The sequence below is a fragment of the Equus asinus genome, chromosome 4 (genome assembly GCF_041296235.1).
Source record: "Equus asinus isolate D_3611 breed Donkey chromosome 4, EquAss-T2T_v2, whole genome shotgun sequence".
NCBI lineage: Eukaryota > Metazoa > Chordata > Mammalia > Perissodactyla > Equidae > Equus > Equus asinus.
This window is the reverse complement of record NC_091793.1, coordinates 118,792,434-118,819,230: the sequence shown is the minus strand read 5'-3', so window position 1 is coordinate 118,819,230 and position 26,797 is coordinate 118,792,434. Positions and strand designations below refer to the sequence as shown.

At 38.7% G+C, this 26,797-nt stretch overlaps 1 protein-coding gene and 1 long non-coding RNA gene across 4 annotated transcripts in view; both read right to left on the bottom strand.

Moving 5' to 3' along the window:
* Nucleotides 1–8,909, bottom strand: part of UBE2E3 (ubiquitin conjugating enzyme E2 E3) — an 88,146-nt gene extending 79,237 nt beyond the window's left edge. The window contains exons 1-3 of one of the 3 annotated variants that reach the window (XM_044768619.2): nucleotides 8,492–8,909; nucleotides 7,248–7,466; nucleotides 5,374–5,424 (exon numbers count right to left, since the gene is read on the bottom strand). In XM_044768619.2, the coding sequence (XP_044624554.1) occupies nucleotides 5,374–5,424; nucleotides 7,248–7,441 (245 nt within the window). In that variant the 5' untranslated portion in view covers nucleotides 7,442–7,466; nucleotides 8,492–8,909. Of the gene's footprint in view, nucleotides 1–5,373; nucleotides 5,425–7,247; nucleotides 7,467–7,903; nucleotides 8,382–8,491 lie in introns of those variants that run through there. The other 2 variants (XM_014834086.3, XM_014834087.3) reach the window with 2 other exon arrangements.
* A 10,912-nt stretch (nucleotides 8,910–19,821) lies between these two features.
* LOC123284990 (uncharacterized) lies at nucleotides 19,822–26,450 on the bottom strand. Its single transcript, XR_006526403.2, has 4 exons — nucleotides 26,320–26,450; nucleotides 24,028–24,167; nucleotides 20,797–20,883; nucleotides 19,822–19,977 (listed from the first exon to the last, which is right to left on the bottom strand). It is a non-coding gene; the product is annotated as an uncharacterized lncRNA (long non-coding RNA).
* Nucleotides 26,451–26,797: the final 347 nt, after the last annotated feature.

Sequence of the window (26,797 nt, the reverse complement as noted above, 5' to 3'; positions counted from 1 at the left end):
AATTTTCCCCAATCCAAAGTCACTGTTCTGCCTGGAATTTCTATTCCTGTCAATTTGACAGATTTCAATTTATTTATTAATTTAACAAATCTTCACAGGCAAAGCACTGTGTGAAGCAAGGGATACAAAAATGTATAAGACAATTTCCCTTTCAAAGGAACACTAACTCTTATAGAAGGTAGACAAGCAAGTAAATAATTATAGTATACAGCATTTATACACTGAATTGTATTACAGCTGTGTTGAAGCAACTAATAACTTACTGAAAAGTAAAACATCATTTAAAATTATCAGTAATGTCTAAGTCTCAAGAAAAATCCTCACGATTTTTAGTACTAATGCTGATGCCAAAATTTAATACATTAATAAAAAACAATGAGAACTATTCATTGGTAGATGACCACAACAGGATGGGATGAAAAACAGCTTCAATCAGAGTAGCTCTGTATTTATCTATTTTACAAACCAAGCTTCTGATTAAGATTCAGTTTTTATAAAAAAGGAATTCTGGGAGTTTTTTTGAAGAGTTGAAAATAAAAGGACTAGATGATTAATGAGACACAATTTTGTTTTATAAAAAAGGGTACCTTCACATAGCACACACTCTTCAATAGAAACAGTAACATCAGCTGTATAAGTAAGAAAAAGCAATCTATATGTGTGGGAGTATTTAAAATCAAGTACTGTATAAGCACCCAACAAAGCTATGTAGACATCACATGTTATTTTGATCATGACCTGCCTTCAAATATCAATTAGAAAAAGCTTCCAAAATCTCCCCTTAGATCACAGACAAGGAAACAATATTATGTTTGGGTAAGTGGTAAACTGTATCAATTCAGATTCTAAATTTTAAAAATATTGATATAACCTCTTTCTCAGCAAAATTGCAAATTCTTACAATGGGATATTTAAAAGGGGAAACATAACCGTCTCCCATTTAAAAATTTTTCCTTATAATTTACTGGACAGTCAGACCATTCTCTACTGAATTAAGTATCATTAACCTTATGCATATTCCTTTAAAGAGGATATACTATTTGTTCATCTTTGCCCAATGTTCTTAGGTTTATTTTCCTTTTCAACTCAAGTTCCAAGGAAATGCTTTTACTAACATCAACAAAACAACTGCTTGATCTGTTCTCAATAAATAGGTGCTAAATCGATTAAAACGAAATTATTCCTATAGCAGGATTACACTGGAGAAAATGCCAGCAAGAGTGAGGGCATGCTGCTAAACTGCCTCTCCTACCTTAATCATGCTGTGGTCACTTTACTAACCCAATTTACACTGGTACAAAACTAAAACATACTAACCCATCTAATTCTTGCAACAAACCTATGAAGGAGGAGTATCACTTTAAGCTCCCTTTTACAGCTAAGGAAACTGAAAGACAGAAATATTCCATAACTTGTCTAAGGTAACTTAGCTAAGAAGTGCCAGAGCAGGGATTTGAATCCAGACAGTCTGTCCAGCTCCAGTACCCATGCTTGTCAAACCTTAACATACATACAACTCACCTGGGAATCTTCCTGGAATTCAGATTCTGACTCAATACTTGTGCAGTGAGGGAGTCCAGATTCTGCATTTCTAATAATCTCACCTACGATGGAGATGCTGATGGTCTGAAGTTCACCTTTTCAGCAGCAAAGTTCTACTCTACTCTAGAAAATGGTGGCAACCCTCAAAAGGAGGCAGAATTCAACCACAGTTAGACAATTAGGCTTATAAGTAAATCAGGGGTTGCCAATTTCTGGTTGAGAACTTAATTGCTTCTTTTATTGATTTTTTTTTTTTAAAGAAGAAAGTTAAAATTTGCAAGCACTACAGCACCCACTTTCAGGTTTTGCAATACTAAAACTTGATAGTGTAACACCTCCCTCCAATAAGGCCTTTCTCACATCAAAAAACTATTTACGTATGACCCTGAATATCTACTTTAACCTAGATTCAATCTGAACATATCAAAGAATATTTTCAGACTGTTTATTTGTACTTTCTCATACGTGGAAAGAATTAGAGGTGGAGTTAAAAATCCACCACCTTTCTAAACTTTTGCCACCTGTACAAGTGGTAACTGTGAGAGGACAAGGACACCCTTTGGGAAACAGATGGAACATAAACACCTTAATAGGACATCACTCACTAATTCTCTCTAAAAACAGATAAGGAAATGCCCTAAACACAATTTCCCTTCATTCTCATTGGTGTATCAACTATTTATACCCTAATCTAGAATACAGTTATGCAACGAGTATAAACTGAGGCCACTAAATATTATATTCCCATGTTTAGGATGCTTTGGCCTAAGGCATTCCAATACTTAAAAACTGAAATGCCATGAAAACATGGGAAATAACATTTCATCAAACTTTTATACTTTCAGGAAGAGAAATATCAATACTATCAAAATATATTCAAATATGTTTAAAGCCATATACTTAACTGAACAATTAGATCTATCGTAAGACCACCCTGGGTGCACACATGTTAGACATAGATAAATAATAACTAAAGAAAATTTTATTAATTAAACACAGGAAAGGATTTAAATGAGAAATCAATCTAGTGTCAGTTATTTTGGTTTTACTGAGTTTTCTTGTATTTCATTCAGTTTTTTCCTGAATGTACACAGATATACTTTACATTTCTTCCCTGAGGAAGAACTAAATGTCACACACTTTGACAAGCTCATAAAAATCATACTCAAACCTATAATGGAATTCTGATTAGCCACACATGAAAGTCAAAAGAATTAGGTTTCTGAGATTTCAGGCAATATGAATTCAAATATTCTAGAATTTATTAATATAGAACCCCATTTTGAATTATATCATAAATTATTAAGTTTAAACTATATAATCACCATAAAGCTAAAATTCTGGCCATTGTGACTGTGAATTACAAGAACACTACAATCTGTCACATATCTGACATGAAGGTAAAGATACAATACAAATTCGGACTTAGCTGTCAAAAACCTAAAATGCCTCCAGTAAGCACTCAATACTCCAAATTCCTGCTCAAGAACAAGGACTGGATCTGCTCCCGCTCAAAAGAATCTGAAGACACGTACAACAAAACACACAAAAGTATCTGGATATTTTACATGAAAGGCAAGTAGAAGACGATTGTCCTCAAGCTAGTAAGGAACAATCTCTTTTAGTCCTCTACTAAGAACTCCTATTTACAGTTTTTCCTTAATCACACACACAGTCACAAAGAAACTCACACACTGAAAGAACTAGAGAACCGAAAGACGTCATTCGCAACAGCTGACAGTCATCACAAGTTGTGACAAAGGAAAGCGCAGATGATGTATTATCTCATGCTATTGTCCACAAGCGAGCCCAAAGGTTCACTATTCCACTAGTCTAATCACTAAATGTGAAATACTATTTCACGGACTGAAATGAAATCTGGTATATAAAGAGAAAAATTAAAACAACTGAAACTTTCTATCTTCTAGAGAGATTTTACTTCCTCTAAAATACTCCTCAGTGACCTTGTGGAACCATTTCTGGGCTAAACCTGTAGAGCATCCTCGTTCAGCAGCAGCAGCACTGAGCTATCGCTCTAAGGGCATTCAACACAGGTCCACTGGGCTCTAGATTTATGCGCATATACTAGTTTGCGCCATTTGCAGAAAATCAACAGAAACCTTTAAAAATGTTTGACCTTACATGCAATTTTAAAACTTAATAAGAGTTTTGAACTGATAGATCTTCACATCTTTTATAATGGGAAATATCAGAATACACTCTGCAAGTTAAGCAATTCTTTCAGAGAACAAATTTAACTTCACCTCCCTAAATGGCTACAGATTTGACACACCATTTAGAAGCCTGGAAGGAAATACTTTATTCTCCAAAGCAGTGCTGTTCAATTGAAATACAACACAAGTCACATATGTAATCTTAAATTTTCTAATAACCACAATTAAAATGGTAAAAAAATAAAATTAATCTTAAAACATATTTTATGTAACCCAACATATCCAAAATATTATCATTTCCACGTATTTTTTTAAAAAAATCAATAAGATATGTTACATACTTTTCTTTGTACTAAGTGTTCAAAATCTGACGTGTATTTTACAATTAGAGCACATCTCATCTTGTACTACAACTGAAATGGCCAATAGCCACAAGTGGCTGGTGGCTACGTTATTACATTACTGGACAGTGCAGCTCTTAAGTAATACTGTGAGATATGACATACCACTATCTGATTAAAACTAGTTTACATTCATGTTTCCTTTTTGAACTGAAATGGCTGATTACAATTATGAGCAAAACTGTTAATTCACTGGATAAATCAGGATGAGATCACCTTATCTGAGGATCTGGTTAACACACACAATAAGAAGCAATTGGATTATACCCTATTATAGCTCAAGTAGAATTCAGAGATAGGTCTGTTCATCACAAGTGAACACAACTTGTACCAAAAATACAAGTTAAAACAAGAAAACAATTTCATATCAAACCTAACACTGACTTATTTCTAGCAGCCTTTCTCTTTCTTGAGCACACATCTCTACCCAAATTATCTATAAGACTTTTGCTAAGTTTGATGAATTCTAGAAGCCAAAAGTCACTGTTGAAAAACAGAGCACTAAGTCAGATGAATTGAAAAAAAATATTTCAGGGAATAAATTATCAACCGGTTACTTATAACACATTTTATACCAACCAACAATCTTAAATTATTCTACATGAGTGTCACTGAAATGAATTCTTCCAACAAATTCCAATTCATCTACTGCTTTTCATATATATATTTTGAGTAATAAAATTACTAAGAATTTTTCCAAGTAATTAGGACATCTGATTAAAATGTAAATAATTCCAACAATGCATTCTCCAGAAAACAACTAAAACCATTAGCTTAGCACATAAAATCTGTCCTTAAGGCAAGTGACTGAATAAATCAAGCAAACAACCATACTCCTGTTTACTGCATTTACATTTTGTAACACCACATTCAGCAATTTCTAAATTTGGAAGGTCAGTTCAGATTGCACACAAGCAGTAACTTTAAAGCTTAGCAAAATTTTAGAAGTTTCTGCAATATACTTCTGAATAAACACACCTACGGAAATATTACAACACAAAAAAAATCAGCACCATTCATACGACCTAAGAAACACAAAATCAGAACACTCATAAGTCCAAAATGTATGATAAATGCTAAAAAGTATTTTTTCTCCCAAATTTATTTAATTCATCTTAGACAATTTTTAATCCACGTGCAAAGCTAAAAAGCAGCAAATGTCGCCTCTTCTGCAACACACATATCCAAAGATGATACATCAATCTCTTGATAATTTTCCACAATTTGAAATTAAAACAACGAAATTTGTTCCTTACCTGCAGTTAGGAGGAGGATCCAGGGTTATTTCAGCTAGCTCCTTCTGAATTCTGTTAGTGAAATGAGAACAGACAAAAAGGATTTGAGATAGTCTACAGAACAACCGGGGAATTACACTGCCCTCTACCACCATGCAGTTAAATGCAAGGCTGCCTGTGCCTTCAGTAATGCTAACATGGCTGCTTCCTCTTTGTTCTCAGAGGCATAACCCAAATCCCTTAACAGAAACTTTGCAGCTTTTTTTCTCACTTGCTACTGTAAATAAGTAAGACATTTACACCTGATTTGAGAAATAGTCCTCCACCAGCACTCAGTAAAGGATATACAATCTATTTGAAAACACTTTTTACCAAAGAAATTCTCTTTTCAAGCTTATATGCAAATGAGACAAGAAGGGAGGAGGGAAAGCACTAGAGTATTTGACCATGACTTCAAGTCACTTTTCCAGAGGTAAGAATTAACAAGCTACCGCAAGAGCGCATTGATACTTCTGACAACACTTTATCTGTCCAAAACAAGTTTAAAATTTTACAAATATCTCTACCAGTGAAAAACTTCCAAAGAACTCTGGCATTCTTATTTAACCATATCTGTTTTCCCTGATCTTAAGTACAGCACTTAAATTTAATAAACTTGGGTGGAAAGGAGATAATAAGATATATTATATAGCCTTGAATTAAGAGGAAAAAAAGCAGTTCTCTGATTTTATTCAAATTTAAAATGCTTTCAAAACTGAAGATGTGTCTAATATGTTCCTCGACAAGCTTACAACAAATTGAGAGGATTTTAAATTACTTCAAAGACGGCTGTTATTTAATAAAATATTCTCAAGTCATTAATACTTGGTTATTGATACATTAGCGGTGGAAATCTATAGAAAAATAGGAGTATTTCTCAATCACTACAGAATGCCAACATTTCATCACTTTTTATATTTTCTTTTTCCTCTGGTTGTGAGCAATAAAAATCAACAAAATGTCAATATTGGCTAATGCTGTAGATACAGTTAATGTATGATTACTAGAATTCACGGATATTCCACTATTACTACCACTGACAGAGTCCCATTGATTGAATCTTTTATTTACCATCACAGATGATATAAATCAACAGGAAACAAATGATCTTTCACTTATAGCCAACAAAATGTTTCTCCTGCTGCTGAGTATTGATGTGTCAGGCATATCCACATGTTTGAGAGTGAAGAGGCACAAGGACAAGAAAAGTTTTCAATGGGCAAGTACCACCTAAAATTGTAAATGCCTACTTTTCAGTTTTATTTGCCCTCACACGTACACAGAGGAGTAACCATAATTTAACTACAAAAAGTAATACCTAGGATGCATGGCTTAAAGTCACATTTGTAAAACTGAAAGCCAATTTGGAGCCCAATTTTGAAACCTCCTTCAAATATAGCCAAGGCCTCGAATTTACAAATTTTCTAGAGAACATGATCATTTCTGATCATTAAATTACACGAAGAGAGGTGCTGCTGATCTCTAGAAGTGTCAATTTCAATGAAGAAGAGAATGACTCATAAAAAGGAAACACCCTCAATGCACCAGCTAATTTGGGTTCATCAGGTTTTCCTTGCCAACTCTTTAAACCATCTGTCAGAATTTATAGTCCAGCCTCTACTCAAGGACACTCTTACCAAAGTTACCAAAGTACAGAATAAGTTTGCTTAAAAGTATAATTCCCTAGGAAGGCAGCTTATATACCACCCAAAGAACAACAGTTCATTCGAGTACCAATAAAACTGATCATGAAGCAAACATTTTTGAACCACCGCTAATGATGTAAAACCAACAAAATTGCCCAATCATTTGGAAGACAACCTGACAACGTGCTTACTCCTCGTTTTACACATTACCTTTTAGCACTAGTGGATAACTTAGCAGTGGTTTTGCTAGAGAGTTTGGTGTTTTTCTTCTGCTGGGTGGCAGAAGGTTTTCTTTCTTCTTGTTCCTCAGGCTCTGGAGCGGCTGGGTCTCGCTGGTCCGCATCTGAACTACCACTGCTGGTGCTGGGGCTCTCATCATCGGACCTCTGCCTATCACTGGACATCTTGGTGAAGTTATTTCTTGAAAAACTTTGAGAGAGAAAAAGTGGAAAGAAGGGAAATGTTAAGCCTAAGAAATAAACCCACAGCGTTCTCTTAATATTCACGTAAAATCTTATTGCAATGAAAATGTTTCAGAAGTGTTCACACGTATTTCATTGTACAGCAAGGTTACAGGGGAGGTGATGTGTCCCACAACGCCAGCGTCCAGGGATTTACCGCACTCAAGTTAGAAAACCCACTCACATTTTTTTCCATCCCTTGGACAATCTATCAATTGTCTACTTTCTCAGAAGGCATGAAACAGATTTGCCAGGGAACTTAGGCAACGAGCATTAATAACATATGACACGCTGTAAATAACAGATCTCGCTGAAAAATGTTAAAAAGTCACTAATAACGTCTAAATATTTACACACTACCATTGGTCAAAGCTACCAAATTCCCTTTCCGAGAGGAAAACATACCCTGTTAATCGCCCATATGCTTATTTAAGGCGGCGATTCCTCCTCTGTGCATGTAAGCCTTTAAATACAACACTTAGCAATTTAAAAATCAACTAACAAGCTGCTCCAGCCGTTTCCACGGCCAGCAGCGAAGATCCATCCGGCCAAGCCCGAGCTGCCACCCTGGGAAAAGCCCAATCCAAACTGCACCTTCTGCAAAGCTCCCAATGCCATCAGGGGTCCTCGCGCAATTTTTACATCACGGACCGACATTTTGTCCAGAAGCACGAAAAAGCCAAGCCGAGGGAAAACAAACAAACAAACAAAGCCCCAAGAAGTGCAACAAATTTCCGCGCCGCGGAGGCGAGCCGCGGCCGGCGGCGGCGGCCACGCAGCTCCGCGGCCCTTTGTGGGGAGGGCCGCGCGGGGCCGCGGCAGCGCTCGCCGCGCCGGGCGCCAAGTGATGCGAGCCGCCGGCCGGCCCGGCGCGCCTCGCGGACCCCGGCGGCGCGGGCGCCCGGCGCGAACAAAGCTGCCCGCCCCCGCCCCCTCCCCCACCGCCGCCGCCGCCCCGCCGCCCCCCACGCGGCCCCCGGCCCCGCCGCTTACCTCGGCCGCCCGCCGGCCCGCTCGCGCGCCGCTACGGTGTGGGGGAGGGCGAGAGCAAAAACCCCTTCCTTAAGGAAATGGAGGCAGCTGGGGGGGGGAAAGGGGGGGGAGGGAAAAAAAGAAGCCGAGGAGGCTCTGGCCGGGGAGTGTGGAACATTGAAAGTCGGAGGGGGCTGTGCAGTGCCGGGCTCCGGCCGGAGGGTGGCGCCGCCCAGCGCCTTCGGAGGCGAGGGGGGTGGGAGCTCCGCGGGGCGAGGGCGCGAGCTCCCGGCGAGGCGGAGGGGACGCGGGAGCCCCCCGCGCGCTGTGGCCTCCCGCCGCCGCCACCCGCTCGGCTCCTCCCGGCCGCGCAGTCAGCAAGTTCCGAGGCGAGCGCGGGGGAGGGGCCGGCGCGGCGGCGGCGCGCGTGCTCGCTGCCTGCCTGGCGGAGGGGCGCGCGGCCGGCGGCCGGCGGGCACGAGCGGCTCCCGCGCGCCCCCGCGCGCGCTCTCCGCGCCTCCCTTCACCCGGGGGGCGCACGCGTCCGCCCGCGCGCGGCCAGGACAAAGAGCGCGGCGGGGACCCGGCGGGCTGGCCCCTGCCGGCCGTGGCCGCGGAGCCGGTGCCGGAGAGGGCGAGGGCGCGGGCTACGTCTCGCGGGGCCGCTGTGCCGCGGGGTGGCTTCCGGCCTGAGCCCGCCTCCGAGCGAGGCTGCCCACTGGGCTACCCGCCCTCCAGGCTGGTGTCGGGGCGTCCCCAGGACTGGCCGCCTCCTCTCTGCCTGCGCTGGGGCCGGCGGGGGACCCCGGGGCCCCCACGCCCGGGCAAGGGCCCTGGGCGCGTGGTCGGGAGTCCCCTGCAGCCCTGGAGGGCTGGAGACCAATGGGTGTCGTTGACGAGGCCAGGCACCCAGGCGGAGGAGGGCTGCCCCTCGCTCCTCCTGTGAGCTGAAGGGGCAAGATGGGGTTGGGGCATCGAGGAAGGTAAAAGGATTTCGAGACTAGGGGACCAGCCTCTGCTTGTCTTTGGCCCTCAGCCTGCCAAAGGGGACAGTCCTTCGGATGCTTTGAAAACTTAAAAATCGAAAATAATTTTTTAAATGTCCCGCGCAAGATTTTTTAAAGTGAAGGAGGGGAGTTAGAGGGGTTCAAACCTGACTCTTTCCTGCGGGGCTATTCTGACATGCATAAGAGTCGCCAGTTCTAGAAAGAGAAGCCGTGAGTGATCCTGGGTCAGGATGTCCACCTGGGAAAGCTTCAGGTGGGGAAGTGAAGGTTACTGTTGTTCTGTCCTCTCTTGCAACCTCCACGTGGACTCTGCAGTTTTTGCCTCAGGCACAAAGTAGCCAGAAGTAGAAAAACTTCCTGGTTTCAGCTCGGACTTCCAACTACTGAGAACTTGCTCCCGTGATGGAGCCCCGAAGGAATTTGTGGATTCCTCTCCCATAAGTGTCCAGGGGCAGGAGTGCTGGGAGAATGTGGAGTTCACAGAGGGAGTGAGAATGGCAGAGTCATAACATGGACTAGAGTTAAAGGGGAAAAGAAGACAGAGAGCCAGCATCTTTACGTATTTCTCCTCCAAATAGAAAAGTTTTGGTAAAGGGGTGCTTACAACTCTGCAGAGTAAGTTAGTTTCTGTACTTTTCCAAAGACAGGGTCATTTGGTGAACTCTGCTGAGGGCTTTGCTGCTAAGTGCTGGGCACACGAAATTCACTCATTCTCTTACTGTGTGACGAAAGCCGGGTCTCTCAGTTCTGTGCTACAAGATCTCAGTCCACAAGGGGACAGATCATTAAAGTTCACCAGGTCGATAAGGAGGAAGGATACTCCAGTCTGAAGGAAGAGTGTGTCTCAAGAAATGGTGAAGTAAGAGCATGGTGTGTGTGTTGACAGGCATTTGGATTGGGTTGAATCAAAGGGTCCTTGTGGAAAGAGCTTGTTAGTGAAAATATAGACAGAACATCCCCCCCCCCCCACTTTTATACTGTGATGCTACAGCGGAAGCCAGCCAATTTGGAGTTTGGACTTTGCTTTGTTTGGAATGGGGAGCTGTGAAAGGAAAGCTATAAATAAAAGTGCTTTCTTTGAGGAAATTTAATATCACAGAAATAGCCTGAAGGCCCAAAGGCCAATTGCTGATAGGATTTGGGTGGGACCAGGAGATTGGGAGCTAGACATTTAGGTGTGTTTTCGGAGCATCTTCTTTAGAAGCAACAATATTGCGCTGAAAAGCAAGGGAACTGGATTCTAAACTTCATTTTGCTAAGTTTGTATGACCTCGGGCAAGTTACTTGTTCCAACTTAATTTTTCTTATATGTAAAAGAAGATGATTCTAAGTCCCTCTCTTGCTCAAAAACTGCATGATTCTTTGATGAGTTTGAAGTCATGGAATTCCACTCAACATTGACTCAAGAGAATACTTGGGAACTACCACATGCTGGGAAATTGGAGTAAACCATACGTGCTGCTCTTACTGAACTCAACAGGCAGTGGGACAGCCAGAAATGTGGGCTACAGAATGAGAAATGCTGCATTAAAGGAGTGAACAGATGAGTAGAGCATTATTAATTACCAATAGTTAACAATGGAATTATTAATTCATCTTGGGGTTATAGGGTGTCATAGGGTGTAGGTCAAAAAAGTAACAATGAAATTGGCCTGGAGGGATGGAAGCCAGGTACCCGAGGGTTACTGTAGATACTCATGATTGCCTTTTGACCTTGTTCCCAGCATGATGTAGATGAATTTGGCCAATGCGCTGTTTTCTTGTTTAATTTGAGGGGTGACTTGGGTCTCAAGGATTTGTGAGTTTGTTTTGCTGGAGAAAGAGAATGCCTTTGGGGAGGTTGAGATCACCCAACGGCCAGCCCCCAGCAGCCAAGGTGCAGGTTGCCCCGAGGGCGTATGGGAGAGTGGGGTGACCCCTTTGTTTCCAGCTCCTCCTGTCAAGCCCCTTAGCTCTCTAAAACCCTCCTACTTTTTGCTCTGGTTAAGGTGGATTTGAGCAAACCAGTGCTCCCACCTTCTATCTTGGCCAAGTAGAATGGGGCCTTTCTCCATCTGCAACAACTGATGTCTCAGTGTTTGGCTTGCTGCACATCCAGCACACCAACTTGAGATTAAGAGGTTCGGTATCAGGATCAACAGGTGATAATATAGAAGATGCTCTTTGCAAAGTAGCTGGGATATAACAGGTGTGCAATAAATAGTACTTACCATATTGTTAAAGTCACCATAGAGAGAATGCATAGCTCCATAAGGTTAGGGAGAGTAGTGGCTGCCCTCACAATATTAGGTACCCAGCTGCCTTTGTTCACTTGACTAAAGGGGTCATTCAGGTGACTCTTTCTCAGCTCACAACTCTCCTCCAAGGTAACGTGACATCACCATCTTGACCAGAAGCAACTTGTAAATTATGAATTGTTTTCTAACATGAAGTTCTTCCTCACAGGACACTGTGTTTTGTCAGTATTTTCTCTCTCTTGTTTCTGTCATGTCTACCCTTGAAATTAGGGATCATGTTTTATAGGCACTCCTGAGGGCACACAAAATTGACCTCATGCAAATTACTCCATAAAATATGTAATAAAAAATTGTCTCATATGACCCCTCAAAATAGTACCAAAAAGCAGGCACCAACTACCACAAGAAGATGGTTCCCTCTCGGGCTCCTCTTTTTGTTTTGCTAGTATGGCGTCCTGCCAGCTTCTCACTCACATCCCTGAGAGAAGCAGAGTAAGAGGAAAGATAGTAAATCCAGTTGCAACAGACATTGCCACATTGCATCCTCTCCACTTTTCCCCAAAATGTTGTGACCAAAAGGGACCTGTCATTATAAGGGCAGACAAGGCAGGCCCCAGAATCCTTTAGACTTCCTAGTTTGGGAGATGCTTTCTCCTGAGCCTGTCAATGGGTCTCAGTGTTATATATGTACCTAAGTATATGTGTGTGTAACCAAGAATTCTACAGGAATATATCATTTGAATTGCCTAAGAAGTTTCTGAATTGAGTGATTGTGAGCTATTGTGAGGCTACAGATCTTTTTTTAATCACCCACCACGGCCAGCAACATACCTCGCACGTAACCTATGTAAATACTTATTAATTTGTTTTGTTGATTTCAGAGTGCTTTTGTTTGTTTCCTTCTACTCAATAGCTTTTCTCAATATCCTTTCATTTTACCCCTTTCTTTTTTCCAGGCTGTTTCAGAAGCTACCAAGTTACTTGTATTCTTTTGTCCTTTGGCTATAAAATTTTCTCTTTCTACCCATAAAAATTGGATTGGTTTACTAGGAAGTCATGTCTTGGCCCAGGCTTAGTTTAGGAAGCCGTGTTTGCCATTGTTAGTCTCATTGTCTTTGGACTCCCAGAGTCCAAAGCACTGCTTGACATCTTTGAGTTCTTCCATTTTGTCATGTGTGGAAAACCTGCACATGCCAGACGCTGGGCGGGGCCCTAGGAATGGAATGGTGCATAAGCCTCCACTTGGCTTCATGGACTTCAGAGTACAAAACTCAGTGATCATTTCCTGCTTTTCTCCTTTGAAATAATTCTGAGGAAGGGTAAGTGCCAGAAAGAGCTCATAGACATGAAATGAAAACAGAAGCACCTTAATAGGGCAAAAGGCATGAACAGAAAAATTTTAAATAAATACATTTATCTAACCTTATTTTAAAAACTCAGAGGCCTGCCCCATGGCAGAGTGGTTAACATGCCACGTGCTCTGCTTTGGCTGCCCGGGTTCGTGGGTTCAGATTCCAGGTGCAGACCAACTCCACTTGTCAGCCACGCTATGGCGGTGACCCACATACAAAATAGAGGAAGACTGGCACAGATGTTAGCTCAGGGCTAATCTTCATCAAGCAAAAAAAGAGGAGGATTGGCAACGGATGTTAGCTCAGGGTGACTCTTCCTCACAAAAAGCAAAAATAAAAATAATAAATTAAAAAAACCCTCAACCTTGCTAGCCATCAAAAAAGAAAAATTAAAATGAGATACCTATCGAAACAACATAAACAATTTTTAGTGATGATAATCATTGCTGGCAAATTTGTAAAAAAATAAAAATTCCCTTTGTCCATTTCCAGTGGCAGTGAAACTTGGTACTAACCCTTTGAAAAGCAATTTGGAAGTTTGTGTGAAGAGCCTTAAATGTGTTCAAACCCTTTAACCAAATTTCTCCATTTCAAGAAATGTATTTTAAGGAAACATTCTAAATGTAGGAAAATAACATTGAAAAATTGGAAATGTCCAACTATAGGAAAATAATTATACAAACTAATTCACGGACACAGTGAAATTTTCAGTTATTAAAATAATACATGTGAGGAGTATGCAAAAATACAAAAACAGATTATGATAAAATGTTAATGAGGGCAAGATTTGTCTATTTTGTGAAGTCAGAGCCTGGCTCAATACCTAGCAAGGTTTCTCACACAAAGTAAGTGCTCAGAAAATGCCTGTCAAATGAATAGGCACCATATCTTTACAACTAGCAAGACAAAAGTATCCAAAAGGAATATACTCTAACAGGTTAACTATGTTTATGTTTTAGAGTACCTATGAATAACCTTTTTCCTTCTTTCTATGTTTAGTATTTTTCTAATTTTTTTTAATAAGCAAATTCCCCTTTTATAATGAGAAAAAAAGATGAGGTGTTCATTTGGTGAAAATAAATACTATTTTAACAGTTTTTTTAAATTGTTATTTTATAAATTAAAAGAAGTGATGAAAATCAAGCAGACTCTTTTAGAATTTGTTAAAATTTTAAGATTGATATAAAAAAATAGACAAGACCGCTTTTTAAATCCTTAAGAAGCCTTGTGAGGGAACTCTAATAAGCTCTGGCTCAAGAACAGATAGATCACAGAACTAACCAAGAATTAGATGATTTAATATATAACAAATAAGATTTCACCTAAACCACAGAGAAACGAAGGATTATTCAGTGAATGATATTGAGGTAACTAGTTACCAATATGGAAAAAGATCACTTACAACCATGCCTTATATCATACGTCAACATAAATTACAGATGAATTCAAGAGTTAAGTTTTTAAAAAGTCACTCCTTAGGGAAATTAGAATAATTTGAGTACTTAATGTAGATAGAGAGGAGTTATGATATGCTATGCTAAAAAGCATAGAAAAAGAAAAAACAGGAAAAAGAAACACAAAAGAAAACATGTGTTTGACTAGGTACAAAAATGGAATGCTCAGTTTGCTTCCCGACACACATAAACACACAGGCACCAAGTTGAAAGAACAAAATAGACAAAACAGTTTGTACTATGAAAAGGGATTAATGTATATCACATATAATTCTGTATAGACTTATAAAAATGTCAAATTGTCATAGCCAGTTAAAGGACATGTTAGAAATTCGAGGTTATTAAACTGTATGTTGCCTTAAAAAAATCTAAGACATGTATATTAAAATGAGGGACTACATTCTTGTTCACAAAATTTGCAAATCTAAAAACTGTATGATGCCAAATACCTGTGAGAATATTATGAGAAGCCTACTTTCCTATATTGCTGGTGGCATTGCAAATTGATGTAACCTTTTTTTGGAAAGCAATTTGGCAATGTGTTTCAAGAGTCATAAAAATGTTCATACCCTTTAACCTACTAATTCTACTTCTGGGAATCTATCCTAAGGAAATAATCCAAAATATTAAAAAATGCCATATGCCTGACAATGTTTATCCCAGTATAATTTATACTATATAAAAATGGAAACCACTCAAACTGTCCAACATAAAGGCTATGCTTTAGTAAATTATGGTCTATTGACTCAAGGGAATATACATGAATATAAAATGGTGAGTATTATAACTATCATTTTTCCCATCAGTTCCTCCTCAAGATAAATCCTTTTCTATGAGATCAGCTCATGCCTTGCTTAGTTAATAGGACTAACAAAAGATATTGTGCATTGTCTTTTTAACTGATGTTTTTACTCAACTTTATGTCACAAATTTTTCCAAGGTGTTTTAGAGTATCTCATACATAAAATCAGGTTAAGTATGCTTTCTGTTTCAGCAGACAAAATTGTATGCACAATATGATTGTCTGGAAAATGTGTAAAAGAGATTTAGAAAAATATACAAACAATCATTTTGGTAACGTTAAGGGCCTGTTTCCTGGTGATTCTGGCCACCTTTTTTGTATTGCACAAGTGGTTATCTAATTGGAAGAGATTCAATAAGAAACAATATGCTTTAACTTGGGGCTGAAGAAAAAGTAGTTTAATTTGACATGATAAACAACTTGACGTTTTAGTTGAATGTCTTTATAACTAAAGAAGTAAAACAATATTTTGTAAAATGGGAATATTAATTAAATAGGTTGAGAGTTATACTTTAGTTTTTTTCAGGTCAAAATTGTAGAGTTTTGTCAAAATTTATAAAAACTCAAAGGTATGCCTCAGAAAATGTCAGAGTGCATATGGCTTTAACTTCCATGGATTATAATATCCCAAAATAACTCAGATAAAGTAAACATCACAGAGTGATGTGAAATTTAAAAAAGTGATAAATAATTTTCAATAAGAATATATGCTCAGTGTGTGGAGGAGGTAAGTAGCATATCCATTTTGGACTCATAAGGAAATGACCATTTATTACCAGTAATTATAATCCAAGAAAAGGATATTGAAGTGTGAGACTTTTTTGACCAAGGAAATTGAGTCTCAGAAACACTAAATGACTTCTCTAAAGTCTTAATGGTAGCTCTTGACAGAACTAGAGGCAGAAATTTGGAATTCTGTCCCAATTCCATATACTGTTATATCCACCAGGGAATATAATCCAGTTTCCCAAGTCACCAGCTCCTGTAGAGATGTCAAGAGGATGTCATCAGAAAGTTCTTTTAAGTGTAACAGTCTTTTCTCACCCTTGTTCATGAGCATGAGAAAGATCTTCTCTATGTTGATATGAATTTGGCAGTCCTGTTGTTATTGCTCATATTACACTATATATATTATATAATACTTATCACAGTTTGTAAGTAAATATTTATTGGTGTGATTATTTCTTTAATATTTTTCTCCCTCTACTAGAATGAGGGCTGGGACCATGTCTATTTTTTGGGGGGTTTTTTGAGGAAGATTAGCCCTGAGCTAGCATCTGCCACCAATCTTCCTCTTTTTTGCTAAGGAAGACTGGCCCTGAGCTAACATCTGTGCCCATCTTCCTCTACTTTTTTTTTTTTATATGTGGGATGCCTGCCACAGCATGGCTTGACAAGCGGTGCATAGTATCCGAACCAGTGAACCCTGGGCCACCGCAGCAGACCGTGTGAATTTTAACCACTGGGCCGGCCTCGTATCTGTTTTTTGTGCCTAATACAGTGCCTGGCATATAATATTTAGTAAATAATTCCTGAATGAATGGATGGCCAAAGTATCTTCACATTCAAAGTCCGTTGAAGGGAATGTTATAGAATAACAACAACGAGAAACATAATCTTTTTACACTGCCTAATATGTTTATGGACCTGATTTTCATGAAAAGTAGCACAGGCCAAACATAGGAGTCCAGAAGTTTTTAGAGAAATTAAAGGACAATAAGTTCATACATTCAAATAAATTAAGGGTGTTTGGTATGTGACCCTAACCTCTGAAATACATCAGGAGAACAATGACCACATTTTCTCACCAACTTCTTATAGAATCGTGGTCAGAAAGTGAATATTGACTCATACTCTTTTCTAAAAATACAATGGGGCAGCAAAATGTTTCTAACCTGCTTTATAAAATGTCTACATAGAAGAAATCAAGTTATGTGTTCTATAAAGCTGCGTGCTAGCAATTAAGGTTAAAATCAGTCAACCTCAATCAATCTCAGACTCATTGGCAGAAGTGTTTAAAAGGACTGATGGAAAAATAAAACTGTTACATGTTTGGTCCAACTTTCTCTAGCTCTTAATCAGAACATCGTGGTTATTGACTCAGAAACCTGGCATCTTGAATTCTAGTTCTGATTACATTGCTGCAGCCTTCTGGATGCCAGTTTCCTCATCAGCAAAATGAAAGAGTCTGGAGGTTCTTTCCAATTCTGGAATCTCTGTGATTTATGCTATTGTATAAGGACGTGCTGTTCAACAAACTGAATTAACTAACATGGCTGGAAGTGCTTTTTTAAACACTAACATTGCTTAATGGCAAGACTTATGCCAGCAGTGATTTAAGGCATATGTATCCTCACAACTTGATTAACTGTTAAAATTCATTTTGGCTTTTAAAAATTCAAATGTCTTTTCTATATAAGGGCTACCATACCCAGCCACTCCACTCCACCTCCATCCTACCGCACCCGACCCCCAGTTATTTTGGCTCTATAAGTATATATGCATTCAAACCGTCTGTCAATTAAGCAGGAAACAACATACCAGTAATTCTAGTTGTTTGGAATTTTGTCAAGAAAACAATGTCATTTTTAATAAGGTTGTTTACATCAGGTGAGATTTTCACTTCCCGGTCAGGTTAATTCTAAACTTTTTTTTTTCTTGTCCCTAGAAAAATTTCTTTTAAAAAAAGATCCGCAACTGGGGCCAACCCCATGGCGTAGTGGTTAAGTTCAGTGCACTCCACTTTAGCAGCCCAGGCCTGTGGGTTTGGAACCCTGGGCATAGACCGACACCACTCATCAGCCATGCTGTGGCAGCAACCCACCCACAAAATAGAGAAAGATATTAGCTCAGGGCTAATCTTCCTCAGCGAAAAACAAAAGAAGGTCCACAACTTATCTATGGCCATTTTTGCCACACACACAAAACTGAACTTAAGAAATACAATTGTGTGCATATCTGAGACTTTATTTACTCCTTTAACAAATGTAACAAATGCCTTTTAAAGGGTAAAGCACAGTGCTAGAAGATATGTACCAAACAAGATATGATACCATCTCTGCTCTTAAGGGTTTATAATCTAGCAAGATGATTTAAGAGGGACGGCTTCAAGTCCAAGAACAGGAGTTTCCTGCCTACAAAACGATGGCAAAATTTCATTCACTTCCTCTTTATCGTAATACACAGCCCCTTAGAAATGTGCTTTTACTGCCTTCAAATACATTAGACGAGAAGCCAGAGGATGTAAAAGAGGGATTTACATGCTTATTCAACAAACTAATATTGAGAACCTATTCAACAAGTGAGAAAACTGTATTTTTGAATGTAGATGACATGTCCTTCAAAACACACACATGGAGCAGGCGCTGAAGAAGTAGGCACTGGTTGAGTAGATGGAAAACAAGTTCTATCTAAGGATAATTATGTGGTTAAAAAAACAGCCGTTGAATTATTTTTCGCATTGTAGCAAGTTATTTTTATTTGATTTTTTTAGGAGAGTAGAGTTCAGAGTTCAACCTTCCAGCAAGGATACTTCAGATATTGGTCTCTCACCCACTCCCTGCCATCACCACTGTATCCCCAGTGCCTATCACCTAGTTGGAACTCAATAAATATTTGTTGAATAATAGCAAACACTTCTGTAACACTTATTGTCTTTTATGCTGTATTTTGTATACATTGACTCATTTCATACTCTCAGTAGCCCCAGTGAGGCAGGTACTATTATTATATATTAATGTTATGGATGAGGAAACTAAGGCACAGAAAGATAAGCAACTTGCCCGTGGTCACATGACTGGTAAATGATGGACTCGGGCTGGGAAACCCAAGCTATTGACTACTATACTATGCCAATTCTAAATAAATAAGTGGCATTCCAGGTAAGGGGATGGGAGGGAGGGGAAGGACTAGTGGCATCACTGGCCCCATAGTCAGAAGGGAAAGAATTGGGACGTCTAAGACAGGCTGGAGATGTTGACAACCGGTGAAGAATGGGGAAGTGCTTTGGTTTTTGGTGTCCCAAGAGGGTTGCTTTGGGACAATCTTTGGATGGTAGGATTGACAAAGGCTTGCCAATGAGAAAGAGACACGAAAGGAAGCACTGTAAAAATCAGAAATGATTTTGGTCCCTCTGGGCAATTTTTCTTCTGCCAATCTCTCTCTAGTTTATTCTTCTTTCTGCCATTCTCTTCCTTTGTCCCTTTTCTCTACTATCGCTTGTAGCCTGTTATATGTTGACCTAAATTTCAAATTATTGTATTTATTAAATCAAATGTCTATATTATCCCACTCTCTCTCTGCACTTCCATTAAAAGAAAACAACTGAAGTTATTTCAAAATTGTTACTTATTAGCATGGTACATGTAGGTCAAAGACTTAGAAGAAAAGTCTCCTAAAGTGGACTAACCCTTAAAAAGTAAGAGATTATGAAAATAAATCTTAGTATTCCATCATTTCAATGTTAGAAAAGATAGCTAGATCTTAAATACATACCATTTCATGTTGAAATTTATTTTCTTTTAAATTTTAGAAATATCTGCAAATTTAGATTTAACATTTTAACATTGATTAGACTCTTCACTTTATAATAGGAGCAAGAGTTCATTTGTGCCTGATATTGATGAAGTTTATAAAATGCTGAAATTTCTGGATTTCTGAAAAGAACACGAAAACAAGGATAAATTATATTTGTACCTTTAAGTATGTGAATACGTAAAAACAATAGCAAGTCATTTACAGGAATTGTCTAGAGAAAATTCTCACCATCACCAGGCAATTTGTGCCTAGTCTGGTACAAATAGCACGTGGATCAAAAACTTAATCTGAGTATTCTTAGTCTAATTGGTATAACAGTACAAATATATATACATACGTGCATACATGCGCATTTAGTCAGTTTAATACAAGAACAAACATTTGTTTGTTAAAGACTGAAAATAAGGATCAATATTGCAGCATTCACAACCATCTAGCTTGATAAACCATATCAGTTAGGTGTTGCAAATATGGAATAAGTAAAAACTGATATCAGGAGCATATAGCTTCTATTTTGCCTAAGCTAAGCAGATATAATGTGTTCTAAGGTAGTATATGTGATTTAAAATCCAAAGAAGAAGGATCCCATTTTAAAGAGATTGATTTGGGGTGGTGGAAGGTGATGTGATAGTCATCGCTGTATAGCTTCTTAAAACTGATTTACTGTAGTGGCTTGTGGAAGTAACAGATGTTTATTTGAATGAATATTCATTTGCTGACATCAAGTCCCAGTAGATGACACTTTCCTCTTAAGAGGTCATATTTTCCTCTTAGGAGTGTTTGCTATTGCGGTTGCCAATTGTCTATTTAGAAGACATAACGCTGAGGAGGTATGTAAAGTGGAGTATTGATGTATAATGATATAGAGTCTGAACCAGAGGTAAATATGCTAATTAGAAACAGCAATAATGCCAGATATAAACATCATAATGACTTACCTTATCCTTTTTGACAGTATCATGATAGCTTCTCATCAACCAATCATGAATTTTCTTTTGAGTTACATTGTTAGTACACTGCTTGAGCTGTAAAAACATTTATTTAAGATAGAACATTACCAAGAATTGAGGTGACTTCAAATCACCATAGCAACCAAATAAAGAACTTTATTGTGAAGAACCTTTAAGAAAAATTTTAAAAATTCTGTATGAATAGAAATTATTATTATTTAGGGCCTAGTTCCATCTCTACCACTTGCTATACAAAATCTTGCTTTCTTCTATGTGTGTTTTTAGAGAAAACAGCAGTATCAGAAGTACAGATAGCCTGTTATAATTGTTCGTTTCATAAATTCATGCACTGGGGCCAGTTTATCATACCTAAAGTTACTTTGGCTCTGCAAAAGATTATTCTGGCAGAAATTTTATTAGTGTGTCAAATTATCTTTTAAGAAACTTGGCCAGGATTACTACCCAAGATGGTAAGCTATAAATTTTAAACCTTATGACTAGAAACTCCCACTCCCCACCCCCAAGACAGTAGTACCATTGAATTTTCTGGCACTATGATCTAAACACAAATTTGTAACAGAATTCCAGAAACAAATAAGATAATTTTAGGAGGAGAGTTACAATGAGATAATAATCTGGTTATGTTTCTTGGTCCATGAAATGCCTAGAGTATTTAGCAACATAACTATGTCTCCATTATCTATGCTGTTAGGAAAAGATATATACATGGAAATCTGTGGCTGATTCAAAATTATCACTGTTAAGCCATTAGAAGCAGCCTCCTTCCTCAAACTCAAAAGATGTGTTTTTTTATTATCTAACCCTTTATGTTAGTGGTTCTCAACTTGGGCTGCACATTAGAATAATCTGGTGATGACTGAGGAGCTGTTAAAAATCCTGATGTATAGGTCACATTCCTGATTAATTAAATCTCAAGGCTGGGGGTGAGACCAGACATTAGTAGTTTGTTAAAGCTTCCCCAGGTGATTCCAATATATGGCCAAGGTCGAGAGCTACTTAGTGGTAGGGATCTAAGAATCAGTGAAGTGCAGAAACTATAAGAAAAGAATGTCTATTTACTAAACTAAATAGTAAATATCAGTGATTGTTCAAATTGCTGTATACCAATGATATGTAAAAAGAGATTATTAGGCTATTTTTTTTCTGATTTCTTCAAAAATCCTAACTTCGGTTCCGTCTGTTATATGAGAGTAAATTTCCAGATTGTAGAAGTGTTAACCTATATTAAGATTGAAATACACCAGTGATATAAGTTGCCTCTATATTTCAATATATAATAATTATTTTTAATTTGTGAGTTCTTTTTTAAAGAAGTCGTTTTGAATAGATGCTTAGCAAAAAGTACTTTATTAATTCAAAAACTATATAAAAACATTGTTGTGTAGTCATGATGAAGAATGAATAATTTTCAAATTGTAGCGGGGGGTTGCAGGGACGTCCTTGGGAAATGGAAATGATTTTAGCCATTCTCAGTTTAGGGAAAAAAATGATAAATCCAGATTTTGTGCTGTTACCCCTTGAAATTTATTTTCATAACGTATGTTTTCCTGAGGTATCTTATAAGCATTGAGATACTTATAAGCATTAAGATACTTTCTCACTGGTAAGAAAGGTGAATTACAGTACAGACAGAAAAATTCCCCCTAACTTTAATGTAATTTCAATAAGTTGGAAGCAGAGATTTATTTGCTTAGATATAGTCAATGTAATTAATTTCGAAGGCAGCGTAGTCCAGTTATTAGAGTCAAACAAACCAGAGTTCAAAACCTAGCTCTGCCCCTCCTGGCTGTTCTCCCTGGAACATATCATTTACCTAGTCCAGGACTCACTTTTCTCATCTATAAAAGGGGCACATTTATATCTTCTGTGCAAGGTTGTGAGTTGTGGGCAATTAAATGGGGAAATGTTGACAGAGCCCTTAGCACAGTGCCCAGCACATAGTAAGCCTTGAATAAATGGTAGTTATTTTTTAATTATTCAAGCAGGTGTTTTGAAAGACTACTTTTTCCCTTGGGTAATTTATGCTGTTTTTTCATAACTGCCCACCACAGACTTGACACGCGTGAGGGTTACAGGAAGTCTTTGCATATTCTTAAATTTAGGCATAGCATGGCAAGGAGAGTGTGAGTTGCTGCATGGGTGCATTCATGGCCATATGACTTGAGTGCACAACCCATCATGCTCATTCACTAACTGAGGTTCCCCGTTGTGTGACCAGGTGGGAAATGTGCAATATGTGTCTCAGGAAAACTGAAATCACCACCCATCACGGACCATCTCAGTTACTACTAAAGAGTGGGGATCAAGAATGTTAAATCATCATGTTCTAAGGGTCTCCTGATTCTATATATATTGCATTTCATTGATTCCAACATGCACGTTTTAACGTCTCTGAAATCAAAATGTACCGTCTAATCGATAATGTCTTAAATCACTCTCAGCCAGGCAGCACTTCTGATGTAGTTGGCATCGCCTGTGACTGTGTGAACTTGGCCATAGTTCTTCATATTGTTGTGATGCATGATAAAAACCTGAGGCCAAGCGAGTTTAAGAAAATTCTTTAAATAACTATCAAATACAAATTCTAAGGGATAAAAAATAGTGTCATAGTTTAATTGGCAGTGATTTTTCTTCCTTAATGGCACACAAAATAATAATGCATCTCAGAATCTAATCTTTAATTTGATGTAATAGTTTGCTATGGTTTTTGCAAAGCAATTCGACAAAATGCTTCAAAACCCTTTACAATGTGCATATATCCAATGTACAAATTTCCATGCTCATGATTCATCCTAAGGAAATAATCATAATTAAGCCACATCAATACTTCTGTCTCAGTTGTTATTTAGGTTAAGTTTGCTATTGTGGCAGGCAGAATAATGCTCCCTCACCCCCAAAAATGTCCATATCCTAATCTCTGGAGGCCATGAATATGTAACGTTACTCGGCAAAGGGAAATTAAGGCTGTAGATGAATTAAGGTAGCTAATCAGCTGATCTTAAAATAGGGAGGTTATCCTGGATTATCCAAGTGGACCCAATTTAATCGCAAAGATCATGAAAAGTGAAAGAGTGAGGCAGAAGAAAAGGGTCAGAGAGGGAGATGTAACAAAGCAAGAGGTGGGAGTGAGACGATGTGGTGTGAGAAGGACTCAGTGTGCTGTCGGTGACTTTGCAGATGGAGGAAAGTGCTACAAACCAAGGAATGCAGGAGGCTTCTAGAAGCACGTCGAAGCAAAAGGCAAGGAGAGGCTTTCTTCCCTACAGCATCCAGAGGAGAATGCAGCCATCCCAATACTTTTGATGTCAGTCCAGAGAGACCCAGGTCAGATGTCTAACCTACAGAACAGAAAGATAACAAACTTTTGTTGTTGTAAGCCACTAAGTTTGTTGTAATTTGTTATATCAGCAATAAGTAACTAATGCAGTTGATAAGGTAGAAACATTTTTATGATTGATTATCTGCGTTAGGTAAATAGTTACTAGACTCATGAATTTAATAGACCAGTAAAAGTTCCAGAAAATGTTAGGGCCAATTGCCAGCTTTTAATTTTGCTGTCTTATTCTAAACTTACTGCTTAAAATTCTAACATAACATCAGCATAAGATAGTTTTACAAACAAATAATATAAATCTAACATATAAGTGCCAATATTTAAATAAATTTAATTTAGAAAAAACTCATTTCATTGCCTTTAATTTCCTCACTTCATCCAAGGACCAACAAAAATACCCCATTACCAGCGCTATTCTGTGATCAAGCATGTGGGAATTTCTGTGTTAGCTGCATTTTGTTGATTTTGGTGTGTGGATTTTAGAGTCCCCTAAAAAGGGAGATTGGCATAATAACAAAAATCCTTAGATTACAAATACTTAGTTGCGAATTCTCAGAAGTTTGGAGTTAGGACATCTTATGATTACTTTTGCTGTGATTTCTTTTGATTCCCTCCCCATCTTTTCTTGCCATCTATCCAGAACATCTTGTATTAGTTATCTATGGCTGTTGTAACAAATTACTACACATTGCTGTCTCAAAACAACGAATGTTTATTCTCTTACAGTTCTGAAGGTCAGAAGTCTGAAATCGGTTTCATTGGGCTGAATTCAAGGGGTTGGCAGGGCCACGCTCCCTCCTTCCTCATGCTTCAAAACCAGCAGTATTGCATCTCCAAATCACTTTCTCTGCTGAGGCGGTCACATGGCCTTCCCTCTTCAATGTCAAATCTCCGACTGCCTCCCTCTTATAAGGATATTTGTGATTACATTTAGCACCCACCCAGATATCTAGGATAATCCTCCCCTCTCAAGATCCTTAATTTAATCATATCTCCAAAGTCTCTTTTGCCATGTAAGTAACATTCACAGGTTCCGGGCATTAGAACTCAAATACATTTGGGGACCATTCTTCAGCCTACACATGTGATTGTTTTATATACATATTGCATAGCTGTTATATTTATTTTAATTAAGTAGGGAAATTTTCTTTGTAGGAGTCTATTGTTGCCCATTAAAGTAGTGACATATCCTAGGATATCTAGCCCCTAGAAAGCCATGCCTATATGACTACCAAAGATAAGAGGGTCATAATACAATTAAGCAGTTTTGATTAATATAATAACCTATTTCTTGTGTGCAAGGTCATCTACAGGAAGCCCTCTCTTAGGTAGAAAAGTATAAACCACTCGTATATATTTCACACTAATTCTGGAACATTCTCTGAAACTCCTGGTGTAAAAATGACGCTCAGACTGCTAGTGCAGAGCAGCCTACTGAGCATCTCTCAACAGATGCTCAGGCACCTCCCTTTTCAGCAGCACATTTCTGAGATGGGCTGGTGCGAAGGCAAATACAAATGTAATTTAAGAGCTCTGAGGGCTTCTTCTTCCCTTCTACTGAATCCCTATCAGACAACTGGTGGATCAGTTGTACTGTTGGGAAAAATAACACAACAAAACAAGCTGACAAACCCAATCCTGGGCCTGACACCAGCTGTCCTGTTCCAGCCATTGCTGTTGAGGTTCAGTAAACAGTAGCTGAGTGACTCCAACCCACCCGATGCTCAAGTAACCACCAAAGAAGACCTTAGGTATAGGGAAGATTTGTCTCTGTAAGTGTCAGTGCCTAATAAAGAAACAAACAAGCATCTTGTATGCCTGGAAAAGGAGAACTACTCTAAATTAGTGGTTTTAGATTCAGTTCCAGGTTTCAGATTCAGGATTTCACAGCCCCTCAAAGGGGCTGCCAGGGCAGATGGAGTAGACAGAACAGACCAAGCTCTGGCTTATCCACCCTAGGTTTATCCAGAGCAATCTCATTTCTATCTGTTTTACTTATTGGGGTTCTGTGTAAGTTTTGTTTCTAAGAATAATTCAACTACTTTTTTAAAAGTCAAAAGCAATTCTAAAGGAACATTGTCTTAGTCTGTTCTGGCTATTAGAATGAAAATGCCACAGACCAAGTGGTTCGTTAACAACAGAAATCTGTATCTCACAGTTCTGGAGACTGGGATATCCAAGATGAAGGCATCAACAGATTTAGTGTCTGATGAGAAACAGCTCCCTGGTTATCAGATGGTCATCTTCTTGCTGTGTCCTCGCATGGTAGAAGGGAAAGGGAGCTCTCTTGGGGTCTCTTTTATAAAGGCATTGATTTCATTCATGAGGGCTCCACCCTCATGACCTAATCACCTCCCAAGGGCCCTACCACCTATTACCATTACCCTAGGGGTGAGGATTTCAACATATGAATTATAAAATATGTATGTAAATAACCCAATTTAAAAATGGGCAAAGTATCTGAATAGACATGTCTCAAATGAAGACAAACAAATGGCTACCAGGTATGTGAAAAAGTGTTCAACATCACTAACCATCAGGGAAACGCAAATCAAAACCACAATGAGCTATCACCTCACACCTGTTAAGATGGCTATTATCAAAAAGACAAAAGTGTTATGAGGTTGTGGACAA